The sequence below is a fragment of the Propithecus coquereli genome, unplaced genomic scaffold (assembly GCF_000956105.1).
Source record: "Propithecus coquereli isolate 6110/MARCELLA unplaced genomic scaffold, Pcoq_1.0 Scaffold333, whole genome shotgun sequence".
NCBI lineage: Eukaryota > Metazoa > Chordata > Mammalia > Primates > Indriidae > Propithecus > Propithecus coquereli.
The window spans coordinates 331,402-344,676 of NW_012148986.1; the positions used below are offsets into that span (position 1 = coordinate 331,402).

Here is a 13,275-nt window from a genome sequence, read left to right on the forward strand (position 1 = left end):
TATATATTGTCCAGTAATTGTTTAATTGTGGAGAAATGAGTGAGCTCATATACTGCCAGTGCTATTGTAAATTACTAAACATTTCTGGAGGTATATATTTTTTAAAACATACCAGGAAATCTTAAAATGTTATATGTCAGTTGAAACACATATTCAATATTTAGTAGTATGTGCTAAGTAATCATAAATATTTACAAAGATGTTGATACAAGAAGTTGTGTTGAAAAGATATTTATATAGAATATGGAAACAAGTAAAACATTTATATTCATATAAAAACCTATATGAGTAAATTCTATTATGTCCCAAAATGATTAGAATGATACATAAAGACAGGCAAAAGGTTCACAAGTTATTTTAAAACATAAATGAAATGATTTGAACAATCTCTAAGTTCAATAAAAACCCATAGGAATCTAACGTGATGCAGATGAAGACAACAAAAACGTGGAATGAATAAAGTCACATACACTGGACTGTGAAGAATAACCATGTTTTGGAAAAGCTAAGAAGACAATACATGAATTTTTAATTGAGAAAAAATGTACTGCCAAGGTACAGAAATAGCACTAATTATATAGTGTACTGGGAATAAAAAGAACCATGGTCTAATTTCAATGATAATGAAGGATGGGAAGGAGAAGGAAGGAGAGAATGGAATTAATGTTATTGCAGTTTGCATTTATCGAACTTTACTGTGTGCCAAGAACTGTGGTAAACACTTTAAATACATTTGCTTATGTATGTACCAGTATTCCAAGAGGTAAGTAAGTACTCAGTAATCTTGTTTTACAGGACGAAGTACAGGGCACTGGGTGAGTGAGGGCTTGGGAGGCAACCTGCTTCATTTCCTATCTCAGCTCCTCCATTGCCGGCTGTGAAGTCTGGGCAAGTTACATAGCTCATATTAAAATAATGATAATAAGTACCTAGCTCATATAATGGTTATGAAAATTAAATGACTTAGTACATGTAATGTTCCTATGACAGTGCCTGGCAAATGGTAAGTGCTGAAAAAAATCTCAACTACTTTTATTAAATGGCAAAAAATGAGCTGTCAAAATTCTAAGTAATACTCAAGGTAATACCACTATTCACTTACAGAATGGGGAACTGAAGCCAGGTCTGGGTGATCACAAAGCCTGGGCTTGTAAGCACTGTGCTGTCCCCTCGTCAATACCTACAGACTACAATGAAATGCCCCCTCATACCTTGCAAATAGGGAAAACCGTCCTCTCCCCGATCTGATGCACAATCAGAACAGAAGCGTGAAAGTTCTCCAGTGAACTGAATGGTTCCCAGACCTCAGGCTTCCCATACCCTGAGAAAGGTTCTGTGTTTTCAAAGAAATCATATGTCATAAGCGGAGACTCGGCAGCTTTTGGAACAAAAAAAGGAGCATTCCAGAGGAAGTGCGCGTGGAAGCACAGAGCAGCGCAGAGGGAACCCAAGCCAAAAGGCTGTAAGTATTCCATTTCCACTGGCTGGATCGTTCCAGGCTCAGCCTGCTGTGAATAAACATTTCATTCATTTTACAATTTGATTCTCCTAGTTCTTTTGCTTCCCACTTAGATCAATCTTCAGAAAAAAAAATTCAATGACCATGCCACATGAATATGGAAGTCTTTTTAACAGTTATATTTTCATTCCCATTGATTTTCTGTAACAATCTTGCAAAAATGGATAATTTAAGTAGACCATATATTTTATTCTCTAAACCACAGTATTTTAATAGTGAAAGAAAGCACTGTCAATGCCTTGGGGAAAACAGGCTAAAAACAAACTGTACTGGGGAAATCGGGGCATATCGTCAGGCTTGGTCAATATGACTTAAGGCCTGAGATTTTAAAATATTCTCTGTACCCTCTCTCCTTTCCCGAATTAGATTCTTCAGCTTGTAGGACTGTATAGTCTAGTGCATTCAGGGTAATGATGCCTGAATTAAGGAAATGCTTGATAGGATTTAAATTATGGCTCTGTGATCTTGGATAAAGTACATAATGCTTTAAGCTATAATTTCCCCATTTTAAAATTGGAAGCAATTATGCCTATTTCATGCGGCTACTGTGAGAATTTATATACAACACTCAGACACACCCTCACACACACATATACATACACATACACATGTATATCTTAGTCCAATGGATGCTCAAAAATTGGTAGCTATTATTATTTTCTCACCACTCTAATGCCACTCTCTGAGGCCTCTTGTGAGGCAGGCAGCTGACTTTTTTCAGGCAACAGTGCTCTGTTCCACTGTGTGCTTTCTTCAAACTTCTACATCTGCGATGTTCCAAGAACAGTCAGTCCTCTATGTATTAATATGGTGAGAACAAAACCTTGTACCTCTGTTCTGCCTTCCACCAACAGATGGCAACAGTAGTTATTGGTTTCATAACAGTTTGGATGTAGAAATAAATATATTCATGAAGTACCTTTAAGTGGCTAATAGGTTTATAGGTATGAATGTTTCTGTTTTATGCTACAAGCATTGATGTATGTTGATTGTTTAATTGGGAACAGGCTGTTTAGTATAAGGAGGAATAAATATCCTTAGGCGGGAAAGATTTTTAAGTGCCACCTGGGGAAAAAGGCCTTTTCAACTCCAAATGATGTCTCCTACTGATGGGAAATTTTGGGATGTATAGAATTTGAGGCCATTGAAAGTGGAATTGATACGTCTAAGTACAGAAGTAGATGAGTGGAATTATAGTGAAAGGGCTCCCCAGGGAGTGAGCACAGACAAAAAGAGAAGAGACCTTTGGAGGAACCTATACTTAAAAGGTAAAAAGAAGAACATGAAAACCTAGCAAAGACAAAAATATAGCAAAGACATACAGTACAAACCACAATTAAGTGTAGTGTCACCGAAGTCAGAGAAAGTAAACTATGAATATGTAGGAGACTGGAAAGGAAGATGACAGCACCAGGAGTCTGGCACCTTCTATGTTGTTACTACCATTCTTCAGTGTCTGATAACTTCTCAGGAATATGCCATTTATTTGCCAAAATCTATTGGAAGGAAAATATAAAGGTGACTCAAAGTTTCTAATATTTTGTGATAAATGATAAGTGGTAAGTGAAAACCTATCCTGTTTGCTAAAAAAGGTCACTGCTGCTTTGATTATGGTATTAAGGAGATCTGCTGTAGGCCTTTGTCTAACACCTCCAAGAGCCTTTGGCGCTGATGCAGATTGAAAGGATTCAAGGCTAGCCTCAGCGAGTTTTTCTTAAATATTATATGGCTGTGTGGAGATGGTACCGTGAAACAATCGTGATCCAAAATCCCACAGAAATGCTAAAATATTCATGTCACAGCTAGCAAAGATACCTGAGGTTTCACAGCTTTATGACTGGTATGTATTTTGTGTGTAAAATGCCTTTTACGATCGTTTTTGAATAGTTTAACAAGCTCTGGCAAAACTCCAATAGATTCAGATTTTTTTTCAAGAGATACTGGAATACAAAAATGGTAGTAACTGCGCTTTAATTTTTTTAAAAGAAAGCATTCCATGTATATCCACATTTAGAATAAGAAAAATTACTCCTATAGAGAATATAAGCCATGTTTATGGCACATTCAAATAATTTTTAATTCTTTTTATTTAGAGAAAAATATCATAAAAATATTGCTTCCTATGTAAATCTCTCACATCTATTTTTTTTGTTCCAGCTTTTATTTCTCCTTTGTCTGCGTGACTATTGAATTGCACAAAGCCTAAATTCTTGGTAATGACAACAATTAGTCTAGCATTGTTCATCTTATCTACATTTGTTAGACATTTTAAACCCTAGAAGAACATATGAATATTTAACATAAAGTTAGTAATAAAATTTTTTCATTAAAAGTCAATTATTATTAGTGACTTTCATTTAAATCTAGTTAATGAAGAATTTATTCATAAGGAAAAGCAATCCATAAGAAACTATTATTATTATACTCTAAATAAAGTTGATATCAACTTGACTAGATTTAAATATCATTTGCAAATAAGAAATGTGAACTTTTAGGACATTTACGATTCCATTATTAAGAAACAAATTATTTTCACTAAGTAAATGTTTCATCGTCATATAATTCCAAACCATTAATAAAAATTCTGTTATAAAACCCACATCCTTTTTTTGATAATCCAAATAATTTGGAAAGAAGAAGATACTCATTTTTCCAAAAGATAACTTATATATATTTTATTGAAGTCCATAATTATTCATTTTTTCCATATCTTTGGTATTTTTGAAATGGTCCTATTACTCTCAGATTCTAAGCATTTTTTATAATGTGCACATATTTAATATATGTGCTTATTTCAATGAATATTAGAATATCCCCAATATAAAAAATATGACCCATCAACATTATACTAAACGAACTCAAATTTTCTTTGTTCAATCCTAACTTAACCAAACTTCCAGGCTGTGTGACCTCAAGTAACCTACTTAAGCTTTGAAAGCCTTCTACTCTTCATCTGTAAAATGGGATCATCATTAACTTGCAGAGACCTTGTAAAGATTAGAGGTAATGTCCACCACGCACTGGACAAAAATTAGGTGCTTAATAATTGGCAGCTGTTAGCAGTAAATGAAATTGAGGTCGGCAACCTCTATTCTCCTCCTAAAAAGATATCAAGAAAGAAGCAGCTACTGATCACAACTATGTCACCATGAAAATGTTGACTTCCTGTGTCATTGATAAAGCCTTTCATTGACCCTACAGTACTCATTCAGTGCTTTTATACACCACACATACTGAGATCAGAACAATCATGCAGTTTTTAACAATCCCACCTTAGATTCCTAGAGTCAGATAAAGAGATTTTTATAAAGACAGAAAAAAGATCTGTTGATCTGTATAAAAACAGTACCTGAGCATAAATTTTCATTAAACTTTCCCATATGTAACACTTCAGTTTGTGAGAGTGAAAAATAGGTATCTGAAAAAAAAAATACAGAATCAGTGCCCTAAAACAGAATTTAAAATACTTTCTCTCCTTCAGTGGATTTGTTTTGGCCCTGACCTAATTTCTATGCTAATTTATAGGGTTTACAAATGCTTTATTCTTTGCACAGCCTGTATTTTTCCCTTCTTTCAAGTCTCCCAGGGACTAACTCCAGGAAGTAAGGCATATGCATCATCAATAAACTGCATTTAGTTAACTGTTCTTTATTCAGCAACTGCTGATCCACTTTGTGGATTTTCCATGCCCTTCATTTCTTTTCCTCAATCCCACTACCTTTCTTTTGATGATTTCACTGCTCATTATCACCTCTGCCAAAAGTGAGAAAGGAGAATGTGAAATTCAAATGAGTTGAAAATGACTTTTAAAATTCATTTTGAGGATAAGAAAGAAAAAATTGAAAATGTTTGCTAAAATTAGGCCTGGGATTTTCTAATGACTTCACCCAGTTATACTTATCCCTGTTAAAGTGATTTTAATTGAGTTCTGAAAATAAAAGAATCATTGAACCCAATCATATCCCTTCCTCTTAGAATATATAGGGAAAAAGGAGAGATGCTAAATCCCCACAAAGTTTTCTAAAACATTTTAAAAAGTAGTTGTTAGGAGAGACTGATGTTTACAAACCCATTTATGAGTTGCAGAGTATAGCAATAAATGTTTAGAATAAAAGTTTGCATTATAGCAAATTAGCTTATTTGCATCCTCTTCATATAAGTAGTATAAATGTACATTTATTTATTAAATTAACTCTCCAGCTTTTTTAGCAAAAGAACCAATACACTTATTATCTGTTAGTCTTACAATTGCTTTCTGAATTATGTAGGAAAAACGAAATAGGATTTTTTTAAGTTTGTCTGATATACTTAAAAATCAATTTACTTAAATCAGTAGTTTCTTAAACATATTTGTAAACTTGAAAAATTAATTAAATAATATAACTGACCAGTGCTTATAGTAATGCTTAAGATCAAGATTTTTGATCTTAATAATAAATGGCAAAAAAAAATGCTGTTTTTCTAAGTTATCCTTTAATATCAGAGACAATCCTTAGGCTAAAATCTAGTACTATTCTAAGAAATAGGAGTATTTTGAGAATTTGAATCATCTGTGGGCTGTCTTCCTTCATGTCAATTAATACGTAAAATGAGGGCTAACTAGTTGATCCGTAAAATTACTCAGGGCTGTGCAATAATTTCAATTATACACACAAACATATACAGATAATACAGTTTGTCTATCTAAGCTAGCCAAACAGCTTAGATAAATTGTGTCTATGTACATGTGTCTGCTTAGGAAGTATTAATAGTAATGGGCTAAAGGAGCTTTTCCTTCAAAAAGGCATCATAAACAAATCTATGCCTCCAATGTTTTTATTGTAAATGAGTAATAAATGTTTGTTGAATTGCAGTACATTTAAATGTATGTAGGTCCTAGGTTCTTCCATTCAGATGACAGGTACAAGAGTAGAAAGATCATATACTTCAGAGGCCACAGATTACGCTCCAGTTGGTATACATACTGGACAAGCATGTAATGTATGGCTGTAACACTGGTATAACAATAACTATAGTATAAGCTTGCTATGAGTATTAAGTAACAAACACATGTAAAACACCCAGTAGCGTGTTCAGAACATAATCAACATTCAATAAATTATCAATTTATCATTTCTCAAATATTGTATTGAGTTTTCAAATTCCTAAACCTTGATTATTGAATCAGAAAAGGAATATATATGTAATTTTAATTATATGTTATATTTATATTATATATAGTATATTTACCCTATTTACATACATATATACATATACAACATATACATTATATGCACACACATGCATATATTTTAAGTCATCAAAAGGGACTTCTAATTTTATATATTCTATTAACAAGACAAAAAAAATGAAATGATCTTAAAATAAGGCGGTATTCTAAGTGTATATTTATTTGCAGTCTTGAATTAACTGGAATATGTATATGATTATGGTGCAAAATAGCTTTAAATATCTGTGTATATATTAGTTACATGAAACTTTGTGGATACCACACTATTATTAAACTGATTTAAATGGAATAACCAGAATTAGTTGAAAAATATAAATAAATGCTACCTGTAAAACATAATACTTCAAAATTTTAAAAGTTTTAGAGTATGTTCACTAAATGTACAACATTTCAAGATGGTATCTTGAAAAACACTTATAAGCATGTTCACATCTTTATAAAGAGATAAAACTACAAGGATGGAAGGCTTGCAGCAAATGAAAAATAGCATCCTTTAGTGATATAATGCAATAAATAAATATTTCATATCAAGCTAATCTGCGTATCACCATGCAGTGTCTGTTAATGCCAGATATTAGGTAAGCATTTTATGAATATATGTGCAGATAGTGGGGGGGTTGTTTTTGTAACAAATTGAAACAGAGAGGTGTGATGACTTGTCTAGAGTAACACAGGAACTTAACAACAACCCAGAGAATGGAATCCAACTCCTCTGGCTCAGCTCAGGGTACCATCTATTGTATCATGTTGATTTCATTGTGTATAGAAAAAATAGGCTCAGGAGGCATATAATCTATTCTTCTAGACAGATTTTTACAAAACACCTGGGAAGCAGGCCCAGAACAATTGAGACAACTGAGAAGTTCATAAGTATTATTTTCAAGGAACTAATAGCATAGAAGTTCTCTAAATCATCTTTAGAAAGAAATATGTGACACCAGATGGTAGGTCACAGGGCTGGCATTCTAAGGAATAAGAGTTTGAGAATGCTTTCACAATGCCCAGAAAAAGGGTACATGGGAAGAAGGAAGCCTATTTGATCTTTTATTTTTGTTATTTTTTAAAGTCCAATTACAATGTAAACCTGTATAAAACGCTCTGCTTAGATCTTTGAAGAGGAAAGATAATAACTAGTTCAGTTAACCTTTTGGAATGTGACATGTAGGGCATTACCCAACATTGTGCCAAGATCTCCCAGTCTTGATGACAAATTTCCATGCAGGGACTTTGCAATCACCATAGTAACTTAAAGCATATTTTGTTATTATTGTCATTCCAAACATTTTCAAAATGTGTTCAATTCCTGTCTCAACTTACATGAATAGCTTTTGCTATAGTTCATATGCTGTGCTTTTTTAAAAAACACTCTAGAAAGATTATGGTTGAATGGGTAGATTTAATTTCTTTTCCACTTAACAAAGGGGAGGAGCAGTAATAACCCTTTCTATAGGAAGCAGATGGATGACATGGTCAGAAGACCAAGATTCTGCTGGGGTGGGATGGAGGGGACACTTTCGAAAGGTGCATCTGTATTGAAAGCATCCACTGCAAAGTAGGAAGAAAGAGAGCTTAAGGGTCCAGAGAAAATTAAAGACAGTTGAGAAAATAATTACAGAGACAATGTCCCTTTAATTAGGCTTCTTCGTAGACAATAGCTCCTGTGTAATGTCCTTATAAACAAAGGAAAAACTAAGGATCTTCCTATGTTTTCAAAAAAAAAAAAAAAGGTGAATGATCTTAACTTGTTGGAGATAGCATGAGCTGAGGGGATAAACAGCCTACTGCTGTTAGTACCTGTCTAGGTATAGAATTATTCCAGATTGCAGGTCTTCTGACCACTGAGGGATTGCCTAATTCTGGCCATGTGCCCCCAATTTCTGGGAGCTGTGGGTATTGCATAAAGATATAAACACATTTCAGAAGCAGTTTGGTACGGATGTTTAGAGTTGGATATGTTTCAACTACAGACCTCAACGTACATACTTACCCATTACGGTAAAAGTTCAGCTGTAGGGCACAAGTGGCAGCTGAAGAAGCAAGAAGAAGCAATTTATACTTCCCTGACTCTGGTTTATTTACCAGCTATATAGTTGCCTTATACTCAGCTATATGTGTTCATATGTATATGTGTGCATGCGGATTTAGCACTTCATCAGCACTGCAATTTCCCTGTAAAAAGCTTGAAGGAACTGATTTTATAAGCCAGGTTCATATTATATGCCAGATTTGTATTATAAGTTTTGTTTGTGAACTCTACGTATACCTATCCCTTTGCACGATAACTAGCTGTTATACACCAGGTGTTCTGATGTAATGTGTTGTCAATATTTAGGACTGTGTCTCTCGCATGAATGGAAATGAGAAGGAAATAGGAAAGGTCAGAAGCAAAACAATTAGCTCAGCCCAGAAATATATATTTTAATTAGCATATGGTATAAGAAAAAATTTAAAGGGATTCTTGTAGAAAGCACAGGGAAGTCAGATATTTCTCTGACCCAAGAGGAAGATCTTTTCCTATGCTGGGCTCTGCCACTGGTCATTCAGTGGGTGAGGTTTTATGTCCAGGACAGTGCAGGGGATATTAGAAAGCCTGGTGAGGAAGAGAAATGTCTACTCAGGGGAAGACCAAATGATCTTTTCCATTACTTATCTGGTACCCTGCAGATCAAAAAGCATTTCACAGACCTAATGCACTGGAGTTTTCCACCAGTCCTGATTTTATAAATGAAGAAACAGAAGCCCAGGGGTTAGCCGACTCCAGGTCACATAGCTATTTAGTGTCAGATCCAGAGGAGATACCCAAGCATTCAGCACCACACTCCTCTCTGATTCCTTCCTAAAGGACCACTTTCTTAGTAGGACATTCAGGAGAGAAGAGGAGAGAGAGAGAGAGAGAGAGAGAGAGAGAGATGTGATAATTTATTTGAAGAGTAACCAATTTTTTACCTAGGCTTCAGTGCTTCCCCCATTCGCCCCTTAGTGAAATATATTAAAAATTGCTTACAGGCAGAATCACTTGTGTTACAGCACAATTGTTTCTACTTTTCCCCTTGGCTCTTTCTCTGGCCGGAAGCCACCATTGCCTCTAAAATAAAACCACAGGCAGACACTCAGAGACATTTGTGCCTACAACTAGGAAACTAACGGAAGCTCTGCCACCACCAACAGCAAAGATTCAAAATTGGGATATGTCAAAACCTTCGCCGAATTCGTATATTTACTTTTCCTGTTCACATCGCCTTACACATCTTAAAGTTGAGATTCCTTTCTCTCCGCTGAGAAAAGTGCATTTTCTTTCTCTGTGCAAACGCTGCTGGCTCCGAGTCTGTAGGAGCACTGGTGGCAAAGTGGGCGTCTGGGGACCCACCCTGTGATGGCTCTGTGGCGCCGACTTCTTGCCTCTGTTACATCCAGATACAAACGCAAGCTTATTCATTTATTTTAATTCTCCCTCTCCTGCTAGCAACCTGTGGACTTGGAATCTGACTGGTGCGGCAAAGGAAAGGAGGGAGGCTGGGTAGGCACGCGCTCCTGTGCCCGACGCGGTGGCGCCTCGTCGCAGTCTTCAGAGGCTAGTCCCCCATTCCTGCCGGTCTGGCGGGGTCTGCACGTACCTGTGTCCGGGGCAGGAAACCATGAATGTGCCCTTCTGCTCCCACGCCTTTCTGCCCCACTTTAGTTCCCGTCCTTAATTTGACAAGCCGGCGACTATTGGCTGAAGTTCCCCCAGCGATTTGCATGAACGGAGAGGGAGTGTCTTCGGCCGCCCTCCCTTCAGGAGCGCTCTGGCTGCAGCCTCCCAGGGAATGCGCGGCCGAGGGAATGCGTGCAGCTCCGGGGCCCCGGCAGTGAGCTGGCGCCCGGCGACCTGGCACCCGCGCCTGGATATGGGGCGTCTACATTGTCCCAGGAGCAGCACCAGCCACAGGAACCTGCCGGTAAGTGTTGGGCTCCAGGAGCTCCACGACCCCGACAAGTTGCAGTATCGTGAGCCAGTTTCCCACTCCTTGATGGTTTTTCAAACCTTTTACCTTCATCTAAACTTCACGGGAAGGATGGGAGGTAGGGACAGGGAGTTCAGGATAATGTCTCTTCATTTTTACAAGGAACAGGCAAGTCCTTGGGTCAGGAGAGGAAGTTTCTGGAGCAAGAAATGTAGTCAGATGAGGTGGAAGGGGTCGGGGGTGCCCTCAGTCCGCTTTAGATTCAGGGGTTGGGGATTGTTTCCTGCTGCCGGCGTCCGGCTACCACTGTGTACTGCAATTGACAAGTTGTTTTTGCATAACCATTTTCCGCGTTTACTTCACTTCCCCCTAAGGGAAAGGGATTAGTGAGGGCTTGGTAGGGGGCGGCGATCCAGATCTGTTCTATTTTATTTTAGATGCGTGCTAAAAAATGAAAATCACTCCTTCCCACCGAAAGAGGGAGGGGAGGGAGGTGTCAATACGTTTTCCGTATTATTGCTATTATTATTGCTATCTTTGTTTTTATTGTTTTCATAGTAAGGGACGTAACACATTGCGTTTTCCAGGACCCTAATGGCAGAATCATTACAATGAGAAATAAATCGCCTACCTCTCGGCACTCTCTACTCCCAGCCCCCTCCCTCCCCTGAACCTACCCCGGAGGTTTCCCTGTCGCGGTGCGCAGTCTTTGAGTTGGAGTCCTCTCCACTCCGGCGCGTTTCCAGGGATGCTTTGCGGCTTGGGATTCCAAATGTTAGCTGGATGAGGGTGGAGATGGGGGCGCGAAGGGGGTGGGGGTGGCGGGGGAGACAGAAAGTGAACAGAAAAATTAAGTTTTGAGGACAGTGTCGCCCCACAGATCTCTCCTTTGCAGCAGGTTTCTTCTTCACCCGGCTCTGACTAGAGGCTTTGCTTCTGGGAATGAGGATGGGGTAGCACGGCCCCCAGGGGCGCTAATTTCTAACTCCGATCTCTGTATTTCCGCGTGTGTGTAATGAGCCTTCTCCCCTCCCCCCGCTCCAGCATCTGTTTCTGTTTTTCCTCTTCGTGGGACCCTTCAACTGCCTCGCGAGTTACAGCCGGGCCACGGAGCTTCTGTACAGCCTGAACGAGGGGCTGCCGGCGGGAGTGCTCATCGGCAGCCTGGCGGAGGACCTGCGGCTGGTGCCGCGGGCTGCAGAGAGGCAAGACCCGCAGTCGCGGCCGCCGGAGCGCACCGGCGCTGAGTGGAACCCCCCTCTCTCCTTCAGCCTGGCCTCCCGGGGACTGAGCGGCCAGTACGTGACCCTAGACAACCGCTCTGGGGAGCTGCACACTTCTGCCCAGGAGATCGACAGAGAGGCCCTGTGTCTTGAAGGGGGTGGAGGGGCTGCCTGGGGCGGCAGCGTTGCCATCTCCTCTCCTTCCTCTGACTCTTGCCTTTTGCTTCTGGATGTGCTGGTCCTGCCTCAGGAATACTTTAGGTTTGTGAAGGTGAAAATCGCTATCAGAGACATCAATGACAATGCCCCACAGTTCCCTGTTTCCCAGATCTCGGTTTGGGTGCCAGAAAATGCACCTGTAAACACCCGATTGGCCATAGAGCATCCTGCTGTGGACCCAGATATAGGCACTAATGGGGTACAGACCTATCGCTTACTGGACTACCATGGTATGTTCACCCTGGACGTGGAGGAGAATGAGAATGGGGAGCGCACCCCCTACCTAATTGTCATGGGTGCTTTGGACAGGGAGACTCAAGACCAATATGTGAGCATCATCATAGCTGAGGATGGTGGGTCTCCACCACTACTGGGCAGTGCCACCCTCACCATTGGCATAAGTGACATTAATGACAATTGCCCTCTCTTCGCAGACTCACAAATCAATGTCACTGTGTATGGGAATGCTACAGTAGGCACCCCGATTGCAGCTGTCCAGGCTGTGGATAGAGACTTGGGCACCAATGCTCAGATCACCTATTCTTACAGCCAGAAAGTCCCACAAGCATCCAAGGATTTATTCCACCTGGATGAAAACACTGGAGTCATTAAACTTTTCAGTAAGATTGGGGGAAGTGTTCTACAAATGCACAAACTCACCATTCTTGCTAATGGACCAGGCTGTATCCCTGCTGTGATCACTGCTTTGGTATACATTATCAAAGTCATTTTCAGACCACCTGAAATTGTCCCTCGTTATATAGCAAATGAGATAGATGGTGTTGTTTACCTGAAAGAACTGGAACCTGTCAGCACTCCGATTGCGTTTTTCACCATAAGAGATCCAGAAGGTAAATACAAGGTTAACTGCTACCTGGACGGTGAAGGGCCGTTTAGGTTATCACCCTACAAACCGTACAATAATGAGTATTTGTTAGAGACTACAAAACTTATGGACTATGAGCTACAGCAGTTCTATGAAATAGCTGTGGTGGCCTGGAACTCTGAGGGATTTCATGTCAAAAGAGTCATTAAAGTGCAACTTTTAGATGACAATGATAATGCTCCCATTTTCCTTCAACCCTTGATAGAACTAACCATTGAAGAAAACAATGCACCCAATGCCTTTTTGACTAAGCT

At 38.9% G+C, this 13,275-nt stretch overlaps 1 protein-coding gene across 1 annotated transcript in view; it reads left to right on the forward strand.

Annotated features, from left to right (window-relative positions):
• The first annotated feature begins 9,916 nt into the window (after window positions 1-9,916).
• The window catches only part of PCDH20 (protocadherin 20), a 10,658-nt gene continuing 7,299 nt past the window's right edge, over window positions 9,917-13,275 (forward strand). The window contains exons 1-2 of the mRNA XM_012650555.1: window positions 9,917-10,687; window positions 11,738-13,275. Of these exons, the coding sequence (XP_012506009.1) occupies window positions 10,556-10,687; window positions 11,738-13,275 (1,670 nt within the window). The 5' untranslated portion in view covers window positions 9,917-10,555. The remainder of the gene's footprint in view (window positions 10,688-11,737) is intronic.